The sequence below is a fragment of the Schistocerca piceifrons genome, chromosome X (genome assembly GCF_021461385.2).
Source record: "Schistocerca piceifrons isolate TAMUIC-IGC-003096 chromosome X, iqSchPice1.1, whole genome shotgun sequence".
Classification (NCBI taxonomy): domain Eukaryota; kingdom Metazoa; phylum Arthropoda; class Insecta; order Orthoptera; family Acrididae; genus Schistocerca; species Schistocerca piceifrons.
In genome coordinates, this window is record NC_060149.1 from 892,075,980 (window position 1) to 892,103,533 (window position 27,554).

Genomic DNA, 27,554 nt, shown 5'->3' on the forward strand with positions numbered 1-27,554 from the left:
ACAGAACACACGCTGCCAGTCAGAATGTATTTTTAATTGTAAAAAGCAAAGAGGGCAGCTTCGAGAAAGTTTTGCCTTTCTACATTCAAAAAGGGTTAAAAGGCATTGCTGGCAGTTTAGAATCCATTAAATGAATGTGTAATGGGGTACTATTGGTGGAAACATCTAGTTCTCAACAAGTTAAGAACCTACAGAAAGCACAATGGCCGGCCGGGGTGGCCGAGCGGTTCTAGCCGCTACAGTCTGGAACCGTGCGACCACTACGGTCACAGGTTTGAATCCTACCTCGGGCATGGATGTGTGTGATGTCCTTAGGTTAGTTAGGTTTAAGTAGTTCTAAGTTCTAGGGGACTGATGACCTCAGAAGTTAAGTCCCATAGTGCTTAGAGCCATTTGAACCCAAAGCGCAGTGCCTTGGGGAATATGCCATCAGTACTGAGCTGCACATCAAGTTGAATTACAGCAAAATTGCCGTGATGTGCAGGGACCTAGTGGACATTCGGAAGGAGGAATTGAAAGATGAGTGGGCCCCTATAGGTATAGTTGATGAGCAAAATATCATGAAGAGGGTGGATGGGAAGAGCGCATTAGGTTGGGGACATAAGGCCTCATGCTTAGGCGAATCTAATGGAAGATACAAGAGCGTAAGACTACACAAAGTGAACCCCCTATATAATGAGGGCAAAAAAATGTATAAAGCCATGTTGCCACCAACGGTCGCTACCTCCTTTGCTTCAGTTGTTAAACAGCCAGTGCAGAAAGGTGATGCTACTACACAAATGGAGGTTGCTAGTGTCAGCTCTAGTACCTGTGTTTGTCCACACACTTGTGCTGCTGCAGTCATTTTGAAGCCTGTCCGTCTGCCCAGAACTTCAGAAAAGGTCATGGTTGCCAACATTGTGAGCTCCCTGCCCCTCCAAAAGTTCAGTCCGGTACATCATCTAGTGCTGCCACAACCACAGCCACTGTTGTGGCTCCAAAGCCTACCTAGGGCAAAAAATCAAAGGCAAAACATCCACCACATATGAAATTGGGAAATAAACAGCCCAATGATGTCGACTTCATCCTCTCTGGCATTTCTCTTGATTTTTCTGTAGAGGCGATAGGCCTTAATGTTGGACTGGGGCAGTCATCTCACCCCAAGTCTGAGCCTCCACCAATTGTGAGCTCCTCTCCGCAGCAGAAAGTCAGGATGAAAGTAGTATGCCTGTGATACATGGTTCCCATCATACAGTGAGTGGAATGTTAATGGGTTCAGGACCATGTGGAGGAACTGAAACTGCTAGCACTGGAACGCCCCCATGCTTGTGTTTGCAGAAAACACTTCTTAAAGTGCCTGATGCTCCCGTCCTAAGTGGCTATACACTCTGTTGCGAGGTTGACCTGTGCGGGGAAAGGGCTAACGGAGAGGTGACTTTGTTTGTCAATAATGTGCACCACTCCACTTCTCTCCCCGTAGGTACTGACCTGCAAGCTGTTGCAGTTCATGTCTGTCAGAGGATCACAGTTTGTTCACTGTGTTTACCTCCACATGATGTGATTGACTCTGAGGCTCTAACTGGTCTTACGGAACAACTCCGCTGACCATTTCTCCTACTGGGAGATGTCGATGCCCATCATATACTGTGGGGTTTAATCTCTGCTTGCCCTTCGGGACAGGTTTGGAGAGCATCATGACATCTCATGAGCTGTGCATTCTCAACACATTTCTGTGCTACTACTGGGTCATTCTCTGACATCGGTATCTCTTTCTGCTCTCCAGCCCTCTCAGACTCTGTTCAGTGAGAAGTCATTGACGACCTTCATTCCATTGACCACTTCCCACTCTGCATTCACTTACTGGATGGAGGACTGCTCGAATGGAAGCCACCAAAATTGATGGTCAGCAGGGCTAACTGGACACTTATCACTCAGCTGGCTGTGTTCGAGCCCCACAATATCGTCCAGGAACGGCTCACATCACATGAGTGATCCATTTTGCCAGTGACTTGTCTACTCCAAAGTCCTCAGATCATCTTAGGAGACGACCTGCACGTTGGTGGACAGGTGAGTGCCATTCAGCAATCCAGCATACTGATATGACTCATCGACAGTTTAAATACTGCCTGACAGAAGACAACCTCAACAGCCTTTTGAGTTACAAGGGCCAAGGCTTGATGTGTAATTAAGGAGAGCAAGAAAAGGTCGTGGCAAGAGTTCTTGGACTCTAGCAACCATTCCGCTTGTTCTGCAAAAGTTTGGGAAGCCTTCTGGAGGGTTTCCGGTAGACACAGTCGTTTGCCAGTGGCAGCAGTACTGAAACAAGGGTGTGTCCAAACAACACCTGGAGGCATCACACAGATGCTGGCAGAGCCTTTTGTGAAAACTACTGCCAATGCAAGCCAGGATCTGGCATTTAGTCACCACTGTGTGACTGTAGAGACAGGAAAGTCGAACTTCCGATCCAATAATTCTGAGTCTTACTATTACTCTTTCCCCATGTCGGAGCTGGAATCGATTCTGTCTGAGACTCATGATACTGCACCCGCTCACTACCAAATCCGGCACTGCATGCTTCAACATTTGCCAGCAGTGTCAAAGGGAATCCTCCTTGAATGTTCCAATTTGATATGGAGGTCAGGTCACTTCCCCAACTGGTGGAGAGAAGAGATTTCGATATGTCTCCTCAAACCAGGACAGGATCCAACATATCCCAGTAGTTATTGGAGTATGGCCTTAACAAGCTGTGTAAGAAAGACCCTGGAGCGAATGGTTAACCATTGTCTGGTCTGGTTGCCAGGCAGCTCCTTATCCACGTACGTGTGTGTGTGTGTGTGTGTGTGTGTGTGTGTGTGTGTGTGTGTGTGTTTTTTCATTTTCATCATTCTCATTGTATTTTTAATTTACCTGCCTTGGTATGAAGGACACTGTTCTTGTTCTACATTCTAGAACCTGTACATTTTTGGGTCTCATTTTTTACTCCAAATTATTGTGGCTGCCACACCTGAGAGACCTGAAAAGCCAGAAACCTGAAGGCACTGGACATCGTAAAGTGCCTTAACCACAGGTCTTGGGGAGTGGACAAGGTGTGTCTGCCCCAGTTTTATAGGACTTTCATGCATTCATGGCTAGACTACGGATGCACAGTGTATGGATTGCCAAGGCCTTCTTATTTGAGGATCATGCTGTCCACCATGATGGAATTAGGCTAGCCAGGGGTGCTCATAGGACCAGCTCCGTACCCAGTCCCTGTGCTGAGGATTGTGAACCACCACTTACAATTCAATGGCACTTCCTCATCCCCCCCCCCCCCCCCCCCCCCCCGCCCGCCCTCTGGAACACCTTTTCTCCCATTGTCCACGATCAACAACACCATTTGTGATCCACGTGCAGCATGTGAGCATGTGCTGGAGTCACTTGAAGTGGAGCAAGTACAACTTAAAATCCAGGGTTTTAACGGTCTGCCATCCTGGTTGCTGCAGAGGCCCAGAGCTGTTTTAGATTTAGTGCAGTACAGGAGAGATTGCACTCCTACTTCTCTTTTTAGTGTGACTATTTCTGACATTTTATATGAGTGCCACAGCTATGTAGCTGTCTTTATGGATGTGTCTAAACAGGGGGACTATGTTGGTTGCTCTGTTGTTTTGCTGGATTGTGTCCTCAAGGTCCGACTGCCTCAAGACTTAACTGTCTTTGGCACAGAATTATATGTGACCTTGTGGGCACTGGAACAGGTGAGACGTTCTTCCAGTGCTGAATTTCTTGTCTGTTCTGATTCTATGAGTGCCCTACAGTCCTACATCATTTGTACTCAGCAGATAAAGTCATCCAGGTTGCCTTCCTCCAACTACAATGACTTGGGAAGGAGGTGTCTTTCTGCTGGGTACCAGGGCACATTGGTATTGTGGGGAACAACAGGACAGATCTAGCAGCCAAGGAGGCTTGTCGTGGTCTCAGTTATTTCAGTGTGCTATCCCCCTGCATGCTGTAGCCTCATTATTGAGATCCAGAGCCTTGTGTTGGTGGGAGGATGAGTGGCAGCAAGTGACAAACTCTATCTAGTAAAACCCACAATGTTACCATGGCCCATGGCATACCTCCTTCCAGCCACATCAGTGTGACAAGGTCCTCCTTACCCATCTTTGCATAGGCCGCAGCCCTATGATGCATGGCTTCATACAGATCAGTGAGCACCACAGTTTTTTGAACCATGGTGGATTTGCCGATGGATCTGCCGTCTATTTTAAGTAATGTACAAATGAGTTTGGTTGAGTTTTAAAGTTTTATGAGTTGTCCAACATTTTTCCCAAGATTTTAGGGAGATGGTTTTAAGTGTTAACAGGGTGACTGGCTAACCCATGTTTTTTGTAAGTGGTCAGCGACTGACATTTCCCTGTGCCTTCCTTTTAGCTCCTTTGTCATTTTACTAATGTTTTAATCTCATGTAAAGCTACTTTTACTCTTTCTCACTTGATTTTGGTGTGACAGTTTGAGTCATTCAAGGAAAGTCTGCTCTCAGCAGTTGGAGGCAATTTTAACTTGATGAGTATAGACTGGGTCATCTGTGGATTTGTTGCAGGTGGTACTGACAGGCAGTCTTGTGAAGTACTTTGAAAAACAGTTTTCCAAAAACTGTCTTGAGCAGCTAGTATGACAGCCCATACACACCGTAAATATTTTAGACCTTGCCACTTCAGGCAGGCCTGACCTTATTGATGGTGTCAGTATAGAGAATGGGATTAGTGATCCTGATATCATAGCGATGATGGTTACTAAAGTTAATAAGCATCCCACTTAGAAAATGAATGGACACGATGTAGTTCCAGTATGATGGGCATACAGGAATTATGAGCAAAGTTTAAACAGATTGTAAATAGTGCCCTGGAGAAGTATGTCCTGTGGATTAAGGACAGAAAAGACCCACTGCAGTTTAATGACAAAATTTGGAAATTGCTAGGGAAGCAGAGACTGTTGCACTCTTGGTTAAAAAAAACCACACACGAATGATAGGCAAAAGTTAGTAGAAATTCATGTGGCTGTAAATAGATCAATGGGAGGAGCATACAACAATACCACCATCATACCATAGCAAAAGATTTTTCCAGATAACCCGAGAAAATTCTTGTTGTAGATAAATCCCAAAGTTGGTTGAAGGCTTCTATTCAGTCACTTGTTGACCAGTCTGGTGGGCACTGGAAGACAGAAAAAAGAAAGTCGAAGCTTGAAATCTCTCATATAAGAAGTCACTCATGCGGGATGACCATACAAGCGTACTATCATTTGATCATTATGCAAACTACCATATGAAGGAAATAGTAATATGCTTCTGTGATGTAAAGAAGCAACTGAAAAAGTTGAAAACAAATAAATCACCAGGTTTTGGCTGGAATCCCAGTTTGGCTTTACAGAGTGTACCCTACAGCATTGGCCCTGTACTTGACTTTATTGTGAATCTCTCATGCAGTGCAAAGTCCCAAGCAACTCGAAATTAGCACAGGTAACTTCTTTGTATAAGAAGGGTAGAAGAACAGACCTGAAAAATTACCAATCAATATTCTTAACATCCTTTTGCTGTAGAATTCTTGAGCATATTCTGAGTCTGGATATTGTCCGCAAATCGGCACAGATTTAGAAAGCATCACATGTACGAAACTTAGCTTGCCCTTTTCTTACATGTTATCCTTTGAACTATGGATGAAGGGCAACAGGCAGATTCCATACTCTTAGATTCATGGAAACCATTTGACACAGTGCCACTCTGCAGACAGTTACCAAAGGTATGAGAATACGGAATAGAGTACGAGATATTTGAGTGGCTCAAAGACTTCTTAAACAATAGAACACAGTATGTTTTCCTTGACAGCAAGTAGTTCATCAGAGAGAAGGGTTTTGTCAGGTGTGTCCTATGTAAGTGTGATAGGACCACTCTTATTCTCTAAATACATAAATGATCTGAGAGTCAGAATCAGCAGCACTCTTCTGCAGTTGGCTGATGATGCTGTGATGTATGCAAAGGTGTCATCATTGAGTGACTGTAGGAGGATACAAGATGACTTAGACAAAATTTGTGGCTGGTGTGATGAATGGCAGTTTGCTCTAAATGTAGAAGTTAATGTAATGACAAGGAAAAGCATTGCCATCATGTTAGAATACAGCATTAGAAGTGTACCGCCTAACACAGTCGCATCAATTAATTATCTAGGTGTAATGCTGCAATTTTATATGAATTGGAATGACCACATAAAGACGGTAGTAGGGAAGGCGAATGGTTGACTTTGTTTTATTGGGGGATTTTAGGGAAGCATGGTTCATCTGTAGAGAATACCACAGGTAGAACACTAGTGTGACCTATTCTTGAGTACTGCTCGAGTGTTTGGGATCCCCACCAGGTCAGATTAAAGAAAGACATTAAAGCTGTTCAGAGGTGGGCTGCTAGATTAGTTACCTGTTGGTTGGATCAACACGTGGGTATTACGGATGCTTCATGAACTCAAGTGGAAATCCCTGGAGGGAAGACTATGTCCTTTTCACAGAACACTTACGTGAAAATTTAGAGAACTGACATCTGAAGCTGACTGCATAACAATTCTACAGCTGCTGATACATTTTGTGTAAGGACTGTGAAGGTAAGATAAGAGAAATTAGGGTTCATACAGGGACATATAGATAGTTTTTATCCCTCTCTCTCCTTGCTAGTGGAACAGGAAAGGAAATGACTAGTAGTTGTACAAGGTACCCACCACCACACGCCATAGGGGGCTTGTGGAATATGTATGTATGAGATTCATTCAAATGAAACCTGGTCAGTGCATCTACCTTTGCCTTACACATAAGGTGGCACCACATAACTGCGGGTACGTGGCGCCATCAATTGATAGAGAGATTGATGCGTGCACACCATTTGATGTTGCATAGTGCCAATGTGGTTTCACGCCAAAGGAAAGGTGGTCACACAAGTTATTGTCCACTACCGAACATACAGGCGAGTAAGCAGGAACAACGAGGAGTGATTCGATTTTTGGCGGCGGGGGGAGTTGGAGGCCGTGAAGTGTATCGACGGATGAAGGCTGTGTACAGTGGGTACAGACTGAGTTGTTCAAGTGTTGTGGAATGGCGCAAATGATTCCTTGAGGGGTGCTAGTCACTGGAAGACAATGCTTGTCCTGGACTGGCTCATCTTGTCATCACACCAGAAATGGTTGCGGAAGTGAATGTTTAGTCTTGGATAACCGCAGAATTACTGTGGATGAGATCCATCGGTTACTGGGTATTAGTGTGGGCACTGCCCACACCATAATGCGTCAACACGTGAACTTTCGAAAAATCTGTGCACAGTGAGTTCTCCACCAACTGACTGCCGAACAGCAAAATAAAATGGTGCTGTCTTTCAGTCATCTGCAATTTCATCATGAGGAGGAATAAATCTTTCTGTCACCATTTTGAACCGGAAAGCAAGCATCAGAGCAAGTAGTGGAAACATGTGACTTCACCACCTCCAAAGAAATCAAAGGCCATGCACACCAGTTCTGGTAAGGACATGATGTCCTTTTTTTTTTTTTGTTTTTACCACAAGACCCACTGCTTTTCAAGTTCCTAGAACGGGGAACCACCATCAATGCCCAGCGTTATCAAGCCACATTACAGAACCTTCGATGAGCCATCAACTCAAAATGCCAAGGCATGTTTTCCAATGGTGTTATCCTCCTGCATACGACCACACGTGGCCAATGCGGTGAGGACGACATTGCAGCAGTTTCGGTGGGAAACACTGGAACATCCACCGTACAGTCCCAACCTTTCACTGTGTGACTTTCGTGTGTTTGGATGACTAAAAAAAGCTATTTGCGGACATGGAGTCACAACAGATAACAAAGTGTGTGACTGGCTCCAGGCCTGGATCCGACAGCAGCCTACTAACTTCTTCAAGGATGGAGTTGACCGGCTAGTGTTGCAATAGGATAAATGTGCCAACAGTTTTGGTGACTATTTTTGAGTATGTGTACTGTGTATAACTACATTTTTGAGTTAATAAAATCATTACAGCTGCTTTACACTAGGGACTAGGTTTCATTTAAATGCCCCTTATAGATGTAAGTTATTATGTCCAAGTGCAGAGGTTTTCTGTTGCAAATAAATGACAGATAATTTTGGCTTGTTAAAAATGGAATTATGAAACAAGTAAGTGGAATGTTGTAAAAAGTAAAAATAGACCTTAGAAACTAGAATTGCTAGGGAACTGATGTTGTATTGAATGTGAGAACTATTTTAAGAAAAGATACTGTTCTGTATTAGGTTGAAAAGAAATAAGCAATCTTTGAGGTTTCTGGTCTCACATTTATTACAAACAGTGTCTTCTTGTCTTTTCTTTGTATTTTATGTTCTCTACTGAATATTATGTGGTAACTAAATATTTCTTCTTCCTCTTCCTCCTCCTCATCCTCTTTTACTGCTGCTACTGATGATGGTGATGGTGGTGACGATGATGATGATGATGATGATGATGTTTTTGCTATAATTATAATTGGTGTTCTTTTACAGTTAGCTGACAGCATGAATGGACCTGGACAGAATGAAGACAACAGTAAATATCCAAAGAGAAGTAATTCATCTGGTTCCAGTAGCCGAAGCTTGCCTCCACAAAATGCTACAGAGACTACAACATTGTCACCAGGAACTCAGCAGACATACTTCTCAGAAGAAAAAATTACTATACCAGATATAGATGGTGTAAGTTACTTTTGTTGAAGATGGCATATATATTACTCTTTTCCTTTATTTACATATGAATAATACTTTTACAAAATAATACAGTTGAGTGTGTTAAATTTAATTTAGTTTTTTTGTTTTGTAAGTTAAAATATTTGTACAGATTCTTAAGTGGACCCCTGATATTAGTAAATGCAAATGAAAACACCACTCATGGATTAGGCTGTAAGTGTGTTCCAGCTAGCCAACTGCTGTCTACAGGGCAGAATGACGAGTGATCTAGTACTTGTATTTATTTGACTGTATAATAATATGTACTGTGAAGTACAAAAATAAAATTTAGCCACATATTCATTGAAACATAGGACTTGCATTCAATGGATTATTATTATTATTATTATTATTATTATTATTATTATTATTATTATTATTATTATTATTATTTTACTGTTTGGCCATTACAGTGATAGTCATAGTTAATTTTGTATTTTATATTACAGTTAGTGCTGAAAACCAGCAGACAGTATATGGAAATATGATGTGCTTGGTACAAGTGGAAAGAAAGAAAATTGTAGCTGTTTGTGAACTGATACATTAAAGTAATTACATACTGCCTGTTGACTTCTGTCTCAGGTTCTTCAGTTGACATTTGTTTGACAATTTTTCTGACACTTCGCCAGCCATCCGTGCTGGTGAAACATCAGAAAAATTGTCGAACTAACTTTGGCCAAAGAACCTGAGACAAGAGCCAATAGACAACATGTCAACAAGTAGGTACAAAAGCCAGAACAATTTTGTACAATCATGTAATGTCACTCTGACTTCTTTTCAGGCTAATTTTTTATTTATTTGTGCAGTGTTTCACAGAAGCCTCTTGTTCGGGTGGCACAAATATTTGATATGTAAAATTCAGAGATAAATAAAGTTCATTGTTTGTTATACTTTCTGTGTGAGGGAATAGTGAGGAGTTCACAGGCTTGCAGTGAAATGCTCCTTTTTTTTTTTAGGTAAAAATGTACTTTTCAATGTAATTCAGTCTAGGTTAGTGCATGTTATCCAACCTTCTTCCAGTGAATAGATTCTACCTTAGAAATGTGTTCATTTAAGATCTTAAAAATACCCAGCTGTGGCTGCCATAACCTTTGACTATCACAAATTTCTTTAGATGTCTGAATAGGTGGAAGCAAGAGGGTACCAAATCTGGTTAACAGGACGAATGTTCTAAAATTATGTAGTTCACATTCTTTGGTTTTCATGCTGCAAAGGCACTTTTGCATGCCCCATTTGTATCTTCTGAAACTTTAATTTTTCATCTAGTCTGTCCAGAAGATTTTCATCGTATTCATTATCTGTTGTTTTACAGTTTTTGGTTTAAACAATAGGAAGAGTCTCTTTGCATCCCAGAAAAAACGAACTGCCTGTAACCTTTACAGCAGACCAAATGAAATTTGTCTTCTTTGGTGTGGGGCCACCAGCTTTCATCCACTGCTTTGATCACTATTTTGTTTATGGTGCAAAGTGGGTAACCAGTGTCGCAGCCACAATATCAAACCTGCACACAAAATCAGATTGATTCTTTTTAAAACAGTTCAGACATTGCTGACAAATTTGTGTTCACATTTTCTTTTGGTTAGCTTTCAAACTATGAGGCACCTATCTGGTGTAAAGCTTTCTCATAGTTAATTGTTAATGTAATAAAAACTGTGCTCTTTCTGATATGCTTAGTGTGTCTGCTATTTCATACAGCTTCAGTTGCCAGTTTTCCAATACCAAGTTGCATCTATTCTCAGTGTTGGAAATATGTGGTTGCAATTCACGAATGCCTTTCACATGATCATCTTCAGGAGAAGTACAGCCATATTTTAACCAAGCTGTCCACTACATCACAATTGAAAATGAAAGAACATACTCTTTATAGGCGTTAAACAACTCTGTATGAATTATTGTGTGTGATAAATCATCCAAAACAAAGAATTGTATAATGAAAAATACATGGTATTCCAGTTTATCAATTTGAACAAAATCTACCGTATATGACTACTTCAAACAATTATATAAGCAAAACTATTCTGTAGATAAAGTTGACACGTAACTAACATTATTGTGCTACATTTTACCAATGTTAATAAAGCAATATTAACATGCCAACTTCTCCTTGTCCTCATAAATATGTTAAGATGAACTTGGAACAATTCCAATTTTCTGTTGTGTGGTTGAACTTGGGTGTAGCTGTCAGTATACATTTTTTTCCTTCTGTGGTGTCCATTAAAAATAAAAGCCAAGTATTTACTCCTGTGAGAAGGTTTTGTAAATGAAAGGATTGATTTAAAAAGTTCAGAAATGTGAATTTATCTCCAGTGCTCCAATATATTTTCAAGTCATATGACGCTCCTGTGGGTAACACTTGCCAATTTATCATTCACATTATTAAGTCTTTAGTGTATTTTCAGTGAAAGTGTTGAGAGAGCTTTATCAGAAGATCACCCATGATGATATTATCACTTAAGAAAATTAAGTTTTGATAGTGCAGAAATGGTGTAGACTCGAAAATTGCAGAAGGCACCTGTGTGTGTACGAGCAGAGAAACATAATCTCATAACTCAATCTGTTTATTATTTTTGTATTTAATACTTAAAAGAAAATAGTTCATTTTGTGTTTCCATAGTTGCATCAGCTCAACAGCAGCAGTAATGTTTTGCTTTTATTCTGTAGCACTTTTTAGATCTTCGATGTCTTAAGAACTTCAGTGATGAGAAATATTCGTATCCTACTGTTTCAGGGTTCCTGGTTTAGTTTCAGAAAACTATGGGCTTGTACTGGCCCTGGATTTCTCATGAGCATTGCATATTTGGATCCTGGAAATATTGAATCGGACTTGCAATCTGGAAGTGTTGCACAGTATAAAGTAAGAATGGATCATCTTATCGTTCTTCATTTTCAATTGTTGTCTACATTTGCACTCTGAAAATCACTACACTTTATGGGGTAGATAGATAATATCATACCAGTATTGGTTTCAACTTTTCCTATTTTTTATATTTGCACATTTTAAAAACACATAAATTTTAGTGCAGGGTTATTCATAAGGACCTATAGGAATTCAGAAGACAATTGCGAAAAAACTGCAAGAAATACAGAAAATTGCACATATCAGTTGGTAAAGTATCGTTTCAACTTTTGATCCATAATACATGCTGTGGCTTAGTTGTTGCACTAGTAGGCAGATGTGATGGAACATGTAGATAAATCATTCACTCTGTATTGTTGCATTGAATTAGTTAATGGTTGCAGATATCTACATCTACATCCATACTCCGCAAGTCACCTGACGATGTGTGGCGTAGGGTACCATGAGTACCTCTGTCGGTTTTCCCTTCTATTCCAGTCTCGTAGTGTTCGTGAAAAGAAAGATTGTCAGTATGCCTCTGTGTGGGCTCTAATCTCTCTGATTTTATCCTCATGGTTTCTTCGTGAGATATACATAGGAGGGAGCAATATACTGCTTGACTCCTAGGTGAAGGTATGTTCTCGAAACTTCAACAAAAGCCCGCACCGAGCTACTGAGCGTCTCTCTTGCATAGTCTTCCACTGGAATTTATCTATCATCTCGATAACGCATTCGCGATTACTACATGATCCTGTAACGAAGCACGCTGCTCTCCGTTGGATCTTTTCTATCTCTTCTATGAACCCTATCTGGTACGGATCCCACACTGGTGAGCAGTATTCAAACAGTGGGCGAACAAGTGTACTGTAATCTACTTCCTTTGTTTTCGGAATACATTTCCTCAGGATGCTTCCAATGAATCTGTCTGGCATCTGCTTTACCGATGATTAATTTTGTGTGGTCATTCCATTTTAAATCACTCCTAATGCCTACTCCCAGATAATTTATGGAATTAACTGCTTCCAGTTGCTGACCTGCTATATTGTAGCTAAATGATAAAGGATCTTTCTTTCTATATATTCGTAGCACATTACACGTGTCTACATTGAGATTCAATTGCCATTCCCTGCACTGTGAGTCCATTCGCTGCAGATCCTCCTGCATTTCAGCACAATTTTCCATTGTTACAACATTTCTATATACTACAGCATCATCAGCAAAAATATAGGCAACCTGATAAACTGTTTTCCTGTGTGGGATACATTGCGCCTTCCTGCAGCAGCAACTTTAATGAATTTCACGCATGTATTAACAGTGCCATGTCATTAATGGTGCCCATATTGAGTACTTGTAATGCGAGTTAAAATCTTGGAGAGATGCTCTATATACTGATGTGTGTTCATTCTCTGTAGTTTTTTTGGCAGTTGCCTTCTGAAACTCCAGAAGTACTCATGAATAATCCTGTATATTGTTCATAACAACAATGGAAATTCGTGGGTGGAAGGGAAGGCAACCACTCACCTATAGCTGGCTGATGTGTGGCACATAGAAACTTGCAATAGGAAACTATGTATACCAGCTTCCAAGCTCTTGCTCTAGTAGAAGCATGTCACACACACACAACCGCACAAGCACCCAAATGCACATACCCATGGCCACATTGAATCTCACTGTGGAAACGGGCATATTCATTTGGGTGCCTGTGTTGTGTGCACGAATGTTTGTGCTTCTACTAGAGAAAGAACAAGAGCTCTAGAACAAGTATAAACAGTTTTGTGTTGTATGTTTCTATGTGCCACACATCAGTTAGCTGTAGGTTTTTGGTTGCCTTTCCTTTATTTCCTGTACTTTATTCTATTGTTGAGGTCCACGTTACTTTGGCATGACAGTATAATAAGCTACAATTATACTTTTAGAGATGAAATGTGAAGCATTCATATCATGGGAATTGATATGAATTACTAAAGCAAGCTAAAGTAAAACCTTATACCTGACAAGTATTGATCCTTATGTGGACTTCTTTTCATTACTGTTAGCCATGTCCAGTTGTTTTATGAATTATTTGGAGATAAGCATTAATTTAATGTAATATTTAGAATATTTGTCATTTATTTTATTTTAGTAAAAGAAATAAAATTAGTGATTAATATGTGACCATTTTTAAGTGAAATGAGAGCAGGTTGAGTGTAATATAATCAGTTAATTATTACAATTAGGGGCGAACTAGTTATGCGGGCTTAGATCTGTATAATTATACAGGATGGTCAGAAACAGTCTGAAAAGCTTGTAAAGTCTGAAAAGCTTGTAAGGGTGTTGCAGGGCAGGTTTTTCTGAGAAATAATTGTTAAGAAAAAAAATTGATACATTGTGCCATTTCTGAGTTAAAAGCTGCCATCCAGATACAGTTAGTGTCAGTTGTTCTTAAAGCATAAATGATAGCGCACAAAACTGCTCAGCCTTTGGCTCAGGTTCAATCCTTATTACCATGCCAAGTCCAATATTTGTATCAATCTCTTCTTTGGTTTTAGGAAACCAAATGAAGAATACATTTGATGACACTCTTGCATGACACTTGAATTTGCATGAGTAACAGTTTGATTGGCTAACTTCAATACTAATTAACTTGGAAACAGTGCAACATAGTGAACTTTTTCCTTAACAATTATTTCTCAGCACAACATGACCTGCAACATCCTTACAAGCTTTTCAGTCAGTTTCTGACTACCCTGTATATGATGATTACAAATAAAGAAAAAGGTCATACCTTTTGTCAGTGAGCACCTGAAATTAATTGTGATGTGATGTTACCTTTTGTCAGTGGGTGCCTGAAATTAATTGTGATGTTATGTTAGGCAAGAAACGGTGCAATATACAAAAATAATATTGATTATACAATATGGAGAAAAGCTGGAAATTGTAGAGCAGTAACAAATGATCCCAACTTTGTCCAATGTAGATTAGCTTACAGGAAAGTATATACATAACACGTACCATCTCTCCACAGTTCCTACCAGCTTTATTCTATATATTATTTCAGAAGAGATTTGGAAACAAGACATCGCTTGTCAAAATGCTCTAGCTGCACTTATACTTTTAATGTTAAATGTGCAACTGTTTGAACTCTACAAAATTTCAATACTGGTTATAATAATATGTTGACTTATTAAGTTGGAAAGAACCCCGTATGCAAACTGAGAATAACTCAGAAGCTTCCAGTTCAGAATAAGATGTGTTCGTAGATGAGCTACATTGGCAGCCACAGATGCAAAAACTTATGATTTTAAACATATTTTGATGTTTATGCAAAAGGTGTCAGGAATATGTTCACAATGAATGAAGAGGACACTTATCGGATATTACTGTGATATACCTGACTAAGAGAAAAATATACTCCTAATTTTTGAAAACTTTGAAAATTCTTTTATGTTTTTCATGAATTTGCACCTAAAATAACAGAACTAACTTGTCTCCCTGATATTTCGGTATGGAGAAGACAAATTAAAAAGTAAATGTAAAGATTTGTATTCATGGAACATATATTGTGTTCACATATGATTGCTGTTTTGAAGACAGAACAGTTCCTCTGTAGAACTCAAGTCAGATTTTAAAAGCACTAATTTTATAAAATGCAGCATGCTCGTTTTATTTACAATATTGAGAAACCTGTAGATAATGGAATCCAAATTGATGCTGTATTCCTTGACTTTGGAAAAGCCAGAGATACAGTTCCATGCAGTTGCCAAGTAAACAAAATATTTACTTACAAAGTATTGAAACAAATGTATAGCTAGATTGGAGGCTCCTTATCCAATAGAACCCAGTATGGTGTTCTTAATGCGGAAACCATGTGAGAATCAAAAGTAGCATGTGATATATCTAAAGGAACTGTGCTAGGAAATTGTTATGAAATGTAGGACAACTTGCTTGCAGATAGTGCCTAATGCCAAGACTGGCAACTGATCATCAGTAGAAACACTTTCTTTACAGACACACATTAATAGATGATAGTATTTAATATCACTAATGTAACATCAAAATTATCTGGCTGAACAGTTGTTTTAATTAGAATAAGCTATTTACGGGATTGTAACATGAAGGAGGCTATTGAAATAGAAAATGACAACACTATACACAAGAACAGTGGTATGCAGCACCAGTATGGTGGAGTAAAGCAGTTATGGGCCAAGTTTAAGCTGATCGTAAACTGCACTCTGGAGAAGAATGTACTGAATAAGTGGATTAAGGACAGAAAAGACTCACCATGGTTTAATAACAAAATTCAGAAAATAGTGAAAAAGTAGGGACTCTTGCACTCATGGTTAAAAAAAGAATGTGAAAATGACAAGAAGCAAAAATTAGTAGGAACTGGTGTGTATGTAAAAAGATCAGTGTGTGAAAAATAGAACTCCCAGCATCATTCCATAGCAGAACATCCTGCTGAGAACCTGTGAAAATTCTAATGTAGCCAGTAGAAGGAACTGAAAGAAAGTTGAAATTTTAAATTTCATTTTTAAGAACTCATTTACACGGGAGGATTGTACAAACATACCATTGCTTGCCCATTGCATAGACTGCCTTATAGAGGACATAGTAATACACATCCCTGGAAAAGAGTTGAAAACTATTAAGATGCCAGGTTGGGATGGAATCCCAATTCGGGTTTACAGAGAGTACTCTGTCATTAGCTCCTTACTTAGCGTGCATTTATCATGAATCTCACACCCAGTGCAAAGTCCCAAGTGACTGGAAACTAGCATAGGTGACTCCTGTATATAAGAACGGTGAAAGAATGGACCCACAAAATTACAGACCAATGCCATTAACAACAGCTTGTTGCAGTATTCTTGAACATATTCTAATTTAAAATATAATAAATTTCGTTGAGCCAGAAAAGCTTCTGTCAAAAAATTGATATGGATTTAGAACTCAGTTTACCCTTTTCTCACATGATATTGTGCAAAGCATTTATGAAGGACAACAGGCAGCTTCTGTATTCCTAAATTTCCAGAAAGCAGTTGACACAGTGTCACACTGCAGACTATTAACACATTGTGTGTGGACATGAGGTTACTCATGGTTTGCATGCCCTCCATTACAAATGGATCTCGAGATAACTCGTGTATTGTACACACTGTCTGTATGTGCATTCTGTTGATATATTTTAACTGCATTGTCTATTTAGGTGTTTATATCAGTAGTCAGTGTAGCGAACTTGATTGACTTCCTGTAATTATATCAGTAGTCAGTGTAGCAAACTTGATTGACTTCCTGTACCTTAAGCTTCGTTAGCATTTTGATTATATTTTGATATTTCAAATAGTTGCTGGTTTCTTCTTGAAGTTCCTCCTGCTTTTAGAGATGGCCCTGTTCAGAAGACTGAAGAAAATGAATGAATCTGAAATACTTTCAGAGATTTTGATGATGATTATTCAGGTGAAGGAAAATCCATATGATTGGGAAGGATTTGCATTTGTCGACAGTAACCTTGTGTGTGAATAGTGGGAAGTAAGATGACAGGGTAACCAATTAACCAGTAGTAGCTTGAATTATACGATTGTTTCAAGAAGTGTATTTCCTTTCTGCTCTGAAGATAAAGTTCTGAAAGCTTCACAGCTACTATTAGTTTTTATATGCCCATCTGTCATTCAAATGCCTGGTCTTAAAGACATGGGGTGACCTGACCTCTTTCATAGCTAAACATAGCTAAAAATACCTATTATGACCGCAGAATATGCATTTTTTTTAAAAATGATGATCGGGGACAGTGGTCACTGCTCATATGAAAAAGGCATTGGAGGGTGGTTCATGTTGTTTCTTAGCTGCCAGTGTTATTTCCCCTCTGGGTACAAGATAACTATAACAAAATATCACATTATTTTCAAAGCCTGAAGACTTGTAACCCATTAAATATTTTTCAAATGCATATTTCTTTTTCAGTACTTCACATGTCTTCAATATTTACAAAGTTTACTCTTGTTACAGCTATTATGGGTGTTAATGTCAGCTACTATGCTTGGTCTGGTAATGCAGAGGCTCTCAGCACGTCTTGGTGTTGTCACTGGCCTTCACCTAGCAGAAATGTGCTATCGCCAGTATAGAAAATTGCCTCGAATATTTTTGTGGATAATGGTAGAAGTTGCCATTATTGGTTCAGATATGCAAGAAGTTATTGGTACAGCCATAGCCATATATCTTTTGTCAAATAGGGTGTAAGTATAAAAAGTTAAACACATAAACATGATAAAATAACTCAAATACTATGGTCTTTATTTTACTTTTGAGATACATGTTAGCTAACTGATATAATCATTGTTTGTGTGTGACTTGTTCAGTGGTCACTCTCATTAAATCATTTATTTCATTCTAAATCCAATATTAAAATGAATAGTATAATTTCTTGAGCCATTGTTATCATCTCTAGATGGGGTTGTAATGACTTATAAGTAGACAGTGAGAGTATATTATGATTTGTGGTGTCTCAACTTAGTTAAGGATTACAAGGGAGCTCTAGGAGGAGCCATACAGTTGTATTAAGGCAAGATCAAAATGGAATCAGGATGCTATTGTATTCCACTGTCAGAGTATTCAGGCAACTGGATGTAACAATATCAGTGTGCACTATAGACAAAATTATTGAACTATCAGTGATAATGCGTGTGGTTATTAATTAGTTTTGACATGTACAGTTTTGTATTAACATTGTTAGCTGTCCATTATTTTCTTAATACTCAAGGAAAATTAGTCAGTGCTCGTATTGTTCCAAAAGTGAATCCAGTAGTTCCATTACTTTTAAGTGGAAAAGACATTTTCCTGCCATGTGTTGCTTATCTATAATTTAAGCCAGTGCTTGCATAAATGCAGCTATGATATGCACATGATGGTGGTGGTGATTTATGATGGCGTCTTTCAAAGTAAGTAAAACATATATGGCAAGATTAAACAAAGGCAAGATAATAAGAATAAAAAATCTGAATAGAGACTAAGAGATGGCGATGAAAGAATTGGTGGTACCAAGGTCTCGTTCTGTAATTTTGAACAGATTATTCAGGTTTAAGGCCTTTAATTCTTTTCTGTACTTTGTTAGTTATAGTTATTGGTAACAGATTAGTAGTGGCTGTATGATTCTGTACAGATGTAGAGGGACTAGGCCCTGTTTGCCAATGCCTAAAAGCAACTTTGAATACAATTGACAAGCTACAGACTGCTTCACGGAGTTGAGGAAGCCTGGGATGTCAGGTGTGACACTTCATATGCATTGGTCCAGTTTCCTATGAAGTGCATAAACTTGCCTGCTTGAGTGCACAGTGACTGTGTCTAGCTCATGGGTCTTTGTGTAGATGGTACATTTGAATACACACCTGTCTCTGTATAACTTAGAGTATGAGGTGTCTGTTGCTGAAGAGATGTTTGAGCCAGCTTGAGTCACCTTATATAATGTGACAGGTTTATATTTTTGGAAACTCATAGCAAGTGCAGAGGGAAGAATTATTGTTGGTTATTGGGAACACCATTCTTAGATATGTAATGGAAGTCCCTCGGGAGCACAGCAGTCATGAAGTGTGTTTTATTGGGAGGAAGGTTTCCACCAGAGTTGGAGAGGAGGCTATATTGGTCACTATTCAGTGCACAAGGTGTGGTCATTTGCGAGTCATGGTTTATGTCAGCCCTGGTGACTCCTCTCACTTTGGTTCAGATGCCATCTTCAGTTCCTTTTGTTGGCTGACTGAAATGGTGGAAGCACAATATGCCATTTGTAGTGTTGTTCCCAGAACTGACTGGAGTCCTGTGATTTGGTGTACAGTGAGATGTTGAAACCAGAAGTACTGCTAATTCAGTAATACATCTGGATGTAGACTCACTGACGTGCTGTCAGGCAGAAAACTAATGGGTTCCCCTGAACATGTCAGATGTGTACTACATACAGACAGGTAACAAATATGTTTGAGCTGTAAAGATATCCTTGCAGATCAGACTGAGAAAATGTAAACCTGGTATTGGTTATCTGTTCGAGTATGCAACCATTTTCATTTATAGTAATAGCAATAATTTCTACAAATTGCTTGGAAGGCCAAGCTGGATGAATCAAAAAAATTATTAGCAACAAAATCTTTCAAAAAGTCTGTATGATATTGATGATGAATTTATTCCCATAAGAAACTGTCACACGTAATGAGCTAAATACCAGTTTAAAACATGAGATAGTCTGGCTAGAGATGTGCATGCAAGGTGATCCAAAAATAACTTGTTTTATTGGCTACCAGTGTCAAAAATCAAAGTAGCATTTCTGGGTAAGTTTGGAGAAAGCAATTTTAATTTCTTTATCATGTTATACTAATAGGATGAGATCTCAGCAGCAATTACCTGTTAACTAAGCATCCAGATCAGATCAGTGTGGTTATCAGTATCACATCAAAATAACCAGTGTTTTGTGCCAGCTGTTTGGTCCCTTTAATCAGAAACTTTATTTGTGACTGCTTGCCACACCTAACTCAAATTTATTGCTTACTACAGTTATTTTATATTGAGATATTCTGTGACTGCTTGCCACACCTAACTCAAATTTATTGCTTACTAAAGTTATTTTATATTGAGATATTCTGTGTGTCAAACAGAGCATATCAATTCAATGGAAAGTGACAACAGATATATAGAAAACTTTGTTGGAGTAGTGCTGCAAGGTGGCACAGAGGCGCAGTGTGACCACACCAGATGGGACTGGTAATATGTGTGCGTAAGGAAGGCACGTACGGGAAGATGTGGACTGAAAAATATAGAGAGAAAAAAACAGATTTAGAAGATGAGACAGTGATAAAGAATAGACTGCATGAGGAATAGTATGGAAGGGAATCAAGTGATGTTATAAATACGGTAATGGAAAATCCTTCCTGGTATATAAATAACTTGAGGAGTAAAGGTAAACATTAACCAAATAGTTGAGATGCCGAGTCATTAGTGGGCACATAGATGAGACAGAGAATGTTGCTACCTGTTGGACAAATCCTCCTTCAGAGCAATAGAGTACACACACACACACACACACACACACACACACACACGTCTGGATTTCTGTTTGTGACCAAAACAGAGCTCACTGGTGTAGTATTCCTATCTCGTGTACCTGCTGCTTGTCACTCCCAGCTGTCAGCCTTTATTCCCTAACCAACCCACTCACTCCCTGCCAACTGTCTGCTGTTGCCCACGTCACATGACACAATCCCTGACCGCAATGCAGCTGCTGTGCCAGCGCAATATAGTTAGTACATTGCATCCGAACTGGTGTGTTTTGTACTCTATAGCTATGAAGAAAGCTTCATCCAAAAGCTAGCATCATTATCAGTCTTGTGTATCTGATCAGTTGTTGTCTGTACTCCTTAAATTATTTATATTCCACAAAGGACTTTCCATTATCGTGAGTAAGCTAGGCTACAGTAATGATACCTTATTTCAGCAGACCTGTTTCTTTTTGTTGCATTCACTTAGTTTATTTCGTTTGGAAAATCATATTGCTATTACTTATTTTTTATTTGTACATCAGCACCCCTTATAGTCTACTCCAGAATGGAATTTACACACTGGTTTGCTCTATTACTTTTTCAGAAACAACTTTCCTGCTTTCACTGTGTTAGAAACTGAAAAAGCTATACTGTTTCTTCAATCACTTTTAGTTTTTGCCATTTACTGAATTCAGCTACTTAGTAGAGTACCTATTTATTTTTGCTTTTCTTGTGCTAAACAGAGCAAACTTTTTTATTTTACTTTATTTTATTTTATTTGCAGAGTCCCACTTTATGTGGGTGTTCTAATAACAGTTGTTGACACATTTACTTTTTTGCTGCTCGACAAGTATGGACTTCGCAAACTAGAGATGCTCTTTGGTTTTTTAATTTCTGTTATGGCTGTTACCTTTGGTTATGAGGTAAGATACCAAATTCATTTGTTTTATGCTTGTGCACAACATGTTTGTAAATATATTTTTGTCTTTACTGTTTTTTTTATGTTGTGAAAAGAGCAACAACAGAAGTATTTTGGTATTTGTTATGAATGGCAATGAAATGTGGATCTTGAAGTTGTCTTCTCCACTGTAACTCCATCCCCCCCCCCCCCCCCCCCCCCTACACTCTCTTAATACTCTTTCAAAACCTTCCACTGATCGAAAGTCCTCACTACACTCTAAAATCAGTCACTGATATTGCTGTTTCATGTTGTCTATTTCTGGTGGATACCACAATCTTGATAAATTTGAAGAATGACGCAGTGAAAATGATGATGTTCTTTACAATAATTGTATGTGCCATCAATTTGAAACTTTATCAGTACCACTGAATACAGTTATACAGACAACAAACAATGAAGTGTGTATTATAAATATGTTTGTAATATCTCCCTACTGGTCCCACATAAGCCACAAATTATCAAAAACTTGCATTTTTGCTGACATGTAATAGCCTAGTTGACATACTTGATATTTATAACAGAAAAATCTCCACTGTTATCAAATTGCATTACATTCTTTTATTTACATTTCTTATTGAATCGTGGATCATGTACAATCTCTTTGTTTAACTCCAACTAAGTATATATTCAAAATAAAGTCATCTTTAATGAAAAAGGGAAAGAAGGCGATGTGTATCCTGTGAAAGCTGCAGGAATGTTCAAATTTGTTGAACACTGGTCTTGTAACTGGAATCTGTATGGTCAGGTAGTGTCTTTGATGTATATTTCATTGTTCTAATGTAAGGAAGTGCCCACTTCTATCAAATTGGAGAAAAGTTTTGCGATAGCAAATTCCAAGCGATTTCTCCCTGTGTTACAGTCAACAATTCCTAGTCTGTTTTGTATATGAAGTGATAGTACAGAGTTACTTTAATTATACCTCACAAGTATTTGTATTCTCTTCCACATAAGTTTGTTTTATTGAGTAGGCAATTAAAACAATATTACAAATATCTGTCTCACATATAAGCAGTGATTGAGGATTTATTGCAAAGACATGACCAACTGGTTCTGGAAAAGTAGAGATGACTTCTTTGTTAAATTTTGACTTTTGAACTTTTTCTCTCGGCACTTTGTGTTAAATATGAATTGTATGCTGTCCTTTTAATCAGTGTTTTCATCTCTTTCCTGTATCATAATAATTAATTAATAATATGATCCTGGAAAGTCTTCACTGGAGTACAAATGCTGGGAGGAGTAAAGGTAACCACTCACCATATGTTTCAGGTATGCAGTGGCAGAAAATCACATAAACAAAAGTGAATTCATAGTTAAGCTTTCTGACAATGTTCTTCTTCAGGCCTATCAGACAACAACAACAACAACAACACACACACACACACACACACACACACACACACACACACACACACACACTACAAATGCATTGAAAAATTTTCTTGGTGCTCTGAGGTACCACTTTCTCAGGCTTACCTGAACAGCCAAAAGCTAAATCATTGCATTACACTGCCTGCCAAAAAAAGTGATGTACCTAAAAGACACAGTCAAATGTCAGTGTAACTTTGTATGCATACATACCGTGAGCAGGTGGAATGGCCAGTGGCAGCAGGTGATTATGTGCTAATGTGCTACAGCACACTGGGAGTATCACACTAAAATTATACCAGTCCTCTTTGAATGTGAGCTGCAAATTGTACTAAAATAATGCCACTTCTCTCTGAATGTGTGATGGTATGCAAACGAAATGGATGAAAACATGTTTTGTAGCACTCTCTCCACGATAACTAGAAACCAGTAACTAGTGTCAGCTGGTGACATGACGGTCAGCCATGCTATGATCAACTCTGAGAAGGCACTCAGCTGTAATGCTTTTATCTTAATGCGAGTTGTGTAAAGTGTTATTTATACCTGGCAGTGTATGCAGACAATGTAGTGCTTTTCCATGTTAGTTTTACAGGTACTTGACAATGACAAGTAGTTGAAATTAGCTAATCACGTGATTAACTACAAATCACATTACAGCCTACTATGAACTATGTTTTAACATCATCTTTCCCTTTAGACTTACAAGGGCACTAATTTGTACAATTTGATAAATGTATATCAAAAGTACATAAAATTAGTACCCTTGGAAGTCGAAAGGGAAAGATGGTATTAAAACAGTGAATATATAAGGAAATGTAATATGAAACTGTTCTCTGTAGATGATCTGCTAAAGACTCCATTTTCTGGTATATCTATGGAGGATAAACTGTGACTTAAAGAGTTATTAGATCTACTACAAATGTATACAGGGTGTCCCATTTATCTTGACCACCCTAAATAACTGTTTGTCCAGATGCAAATTACAAAATGTTTCAAGCTAATGTTCTTTAGCCATCAGGGGGATCAGCATGATTGCTGTTGTTGTAGCTTTGTAAAAAACAAAGATATGAACAGCAGTATGACTTTTTCAAATGGCACCCTATATTTTTTATTTTGTAATTCATTTCCTCTCCTAAAGACCTATTAAAAAATGTATCACCGTGTAGCCTTCATTGAAACACAACGTTATTAATTACATAACACAACACTGACGTGATGATCCCAGCACTTAGTGCAGGTACTCGGGGTAATGGAAGACATCCAAGTGCTGACATTGACAGAGGACAAATGTAAACATAAGTAGAATGCACACCTGTCATTCCGTCACATCAACCATCGTCAGTTGAAGAGTTGTGCGAGTAGAATGTACACCAACGAAGAGAAGGTAGAAATACTACTCTTCTATGGGGAATATAAGTTAGCAGAACAGTAATTGCAATACTGTTTTCTTATGTACGGGTACATTTAGTACAGTAGTTTAGTCCTTTTAAATACTGTTGTTAGAGCAGGAAGTTGTTGAAGGTAGGCGAAATGCTACGCAGGCAGCGGAACTGTACGGAGAGCGATATCCTGACAAGAACCCACCTTCTCGACAGATGTTTTCTCGTCTTGTTGTGACGCTTCAGGAAACAGGAAGTTTCAGCCCATGAGAACGCAGTCATCGTAGCACTCACACAGACGAAGCTGCCGAAGATACTGTTCTCGCTTCCATTGCTATGAATCCACATGCGAGCACACAACAGTTTGAACACAAGATTGGCATTCCTAAAACCATTGTAAATCGTATTCTTACACACCACCGGTTCCATTCTTACCATGTACACCTACATCAAGAATTGAATGGGAATGATTTACAGAATCGTGTACAGTTATGTCAGTGGGCACAGCAGCAAATCCTCACCAACCCGAACTACTTCTTCAATGTTCTATTTACTGATGAATGTTCCTTCTCGAACAAAGGACAGGTAAATACAAGGAACATGCGTTATTGGTCCAGTGACAAACCACGATGGCTTAGACAGGTCAGTGGAGAGTTAACTTCTGGTGTGGGATGTTTGGTACTACAATTATTGGCCCTTATTTCATCAATAGTAGTCTAAATGGCACAACATACGCCAACTTCCTCAGACGAATTCTTCTTCCTCTTCTGGACGAAGTGCTGCTAAGAACCAGAATGCTTATGTGATATCAACATGATGGATGTCCAGCACATAATGCCGTGCGTGCATGTCATGTTCTGAACCAAAGGTATCCTGCCAGATGGATTGGTCGCGGAGGAACAGTTACTTGACCTACTAGGTCTCCTGATTTAAATCCTCTGGACTTTTTTCTTTGGGGATGCATTAAAGACGTTGTCCATCACGATATACCAACAACTCCACAGGACATGCAGGAACATATCATGGTTGCTTGTCATTCTCTCCAGCAGGCAACACTGGAAGCAGTAAATAATTCTTTCATTCAATGAGTGCACCAGTTTATCGGTGTCCAGGGTCACCACTTGGAGCACCTTTGAATGTTCTACTCCTGAGCAATGGTACAGGAGAGTCAGTCAATTTTGTGTTATGTTTTTACTATGATTTTGTTTGTTTTCTGACAGCTCCATCAAATGGACGAGTTTGTGATCCTGGACTCAAAGTCAATGTTGTGTTATGTAATTAATAATGTTGTGTTTCAGTGAATGGTAGTCCGCCCCCAGTAGCTGAGTGGTCAGCGCGACAGAATGTCAATCCTAAGGGCCCAGGTTCGATTCCCGGCTGGGTCAGAAATTTTCTCCGCTCAGGGACTGGGTGTTGTGTTGTCCTAATCATCATCATTTCATCCCCATCGACGCACAAGTCGCCGAAGTGGCGTCAAATAGAAAGACTTGCACCCGGCAAACAGTCTACCCAGCGGGATGCCCTAGTATCACATTTATTAGTGAATGGTACACTGTGATACATTTTGAATAGGACTTTAGGAGAGGAAATGAATTACCGAATAAAAAATACAGTGTGCCATTTAAAAAAGTCATACCACTGTTCATGTCTTTGTAAAAAAACAAAGATACAACGAAGGCAATCATGCTAATTGATGTCCCCCTGATGGCTAAAGAACATTTGTTTGAAACATTTTGTAATTTGCATCTGGACAAACAGTTATTTAGGGCGGTCAAGATAAATGGGACACCCTGTATATGGCAACAGGAGGGCTAGAATATTTCATCTGAGGGGAAAAGGTAAAATGCACTCTAAAGATCTGTATGAGGGATATTTGAGTAGCAGTCCATGTATTATTGTGGTAGTCCCATGGTCAAGCACACAGACTTGCAATTCATCAGCTCGGGTCCAATTCCCACTGTTAAGTCACTTTTTATTCTGTTCCTAACAATGTTAAACAATTGATTATAAAATTTATATATTTTAAATAGTTCAGTTCATATAGCTATATTTAGTTACAATTATTACCCTTGTAAATCTGAATGTTATAGGTGGTGGTAAAAAAGTGCTTTTCATGTTTGTTATTCGGGAACAGTGATGCATGGGCACAGGGGCAGTGAGAGATCTAGGTCATATAAATGCATTACTAAAAAAACCATAGCTGAAATCTAAAACATGTAAACAGCATATTGAATCTTAGTGCATTAGGTAAAGCTAATGTCACAACGGTATTAAGTGTCACTCACCGTGATGATGTAGTGAAACACAATCTATTTATTTTTTAATATCCTACCCCAATTGTAAAATTCTACGTGAGCCGTCACTGGGAATGGCCACCAGGGAGCATTAGTGTTGTTACCAGGCCTGGTAGAGTATATGAGGGGCATGAATTGTTGAGTGATCACTTTGAAGGACACTGAGAAGCCATGTTCTCTTGTGAGACAGAGCTATTGTCACCTGACAGACTTTGGAAGGGGCCTCATTGTGTGTCTCCATTTAGCCAGCTGGTCGAATCGTGCAATATCCAGATTTGTTGGGCATTTGGATGTGACAGTGACCTGATGTTGGACTACATGGGAATGTGAGGGCAGGCATACTTGTCACTTGTCATAACCCCTTCCAACCTGCATTTGCCATCCGAGAAAAAGTAATGGACTCCCTGCAACATTCTGTGTTATTCCATACCATAGGTCTGAGACTAGTAGCTGTCAGACTAGAGATTACCATCCCATGCGTAGGCAGCTGTTAACACAAACAGCTGCATTTGAAATGGTGCTGTGACTGGGAAGCATGGACTGCTGTTGACTGGTGTCACATTCTGTTCAGCAATGAATCGCAGTTCCGCACTACCTCACGTAACCATCATTGGCAAGTATGGTGGTAACCATGGCAGAGGTCCCATTCTTCTAATTTTTTGGAGAGACACAGTGTTGTTACTCTTGGTGACTTGATGTGGGGAGCCGTTGGGTATGACTTCAGGTCACAGCTGGTAGTGATTGAGGGAACTCCGATGGTACCATGGACATCCTATGTACTCATGCGCTACCTCTCATGCAAGTGTCATGCTGCCATTTTTCCTGTCTCTGTCTCCATAGAACATGTTTGGGACCATCTTGGATGTTAACACCAGCCGATTGCTAGTATCCAGGATATTAAGGACCAGTTACAACAGTTGTGGATCAGCTCTTCTCAAGAGAGCATACAACAGTTTCTTCCCCTTATTGGAAGCTTTCCATATTGTCTGA

The 27,554-nt window shown here is 39.2% G+C and overlaps 1 protein-coding gene across 7 annotated transcripts in view; it reads left to right on the top strand.

Annotated features, from left to right (window-relative positions):
• The window catches only part of LOC124722921 (protein Malvolio), a 343,226-nt gene that overhangs the window by 232,234 nt on the left and 83,438 nt on the right, over positions 1–27,554 (top strand). For all 7 annotated transcript variants that reach the window (XR_007006462.1, XM_047248076.1, XM_047248080.1 and 4 more), the window contains 4 exons: positions 8,518–8,706; positions 11,465–11,590; positions 17,555–17,781; positions 21,350–21,488. Coding sequence is in view for 6 of the 7 variants with exons in the window: in XM_047248075.1 (XP_047104031.1) it covers positions 8,518–8,706; positions 11,465–11,590; positions 17,555–17,781; positions 21,350–21,488 (681 nt within the window). In the remaining variant the exon portion in view is untranslated. The remainder of the gene's footprint in view (positions 1–8,517; positions 8,707–11,464; positions 11,591–17,554; positions 17,782–21,349; positions 21,489–27,554) is intronic.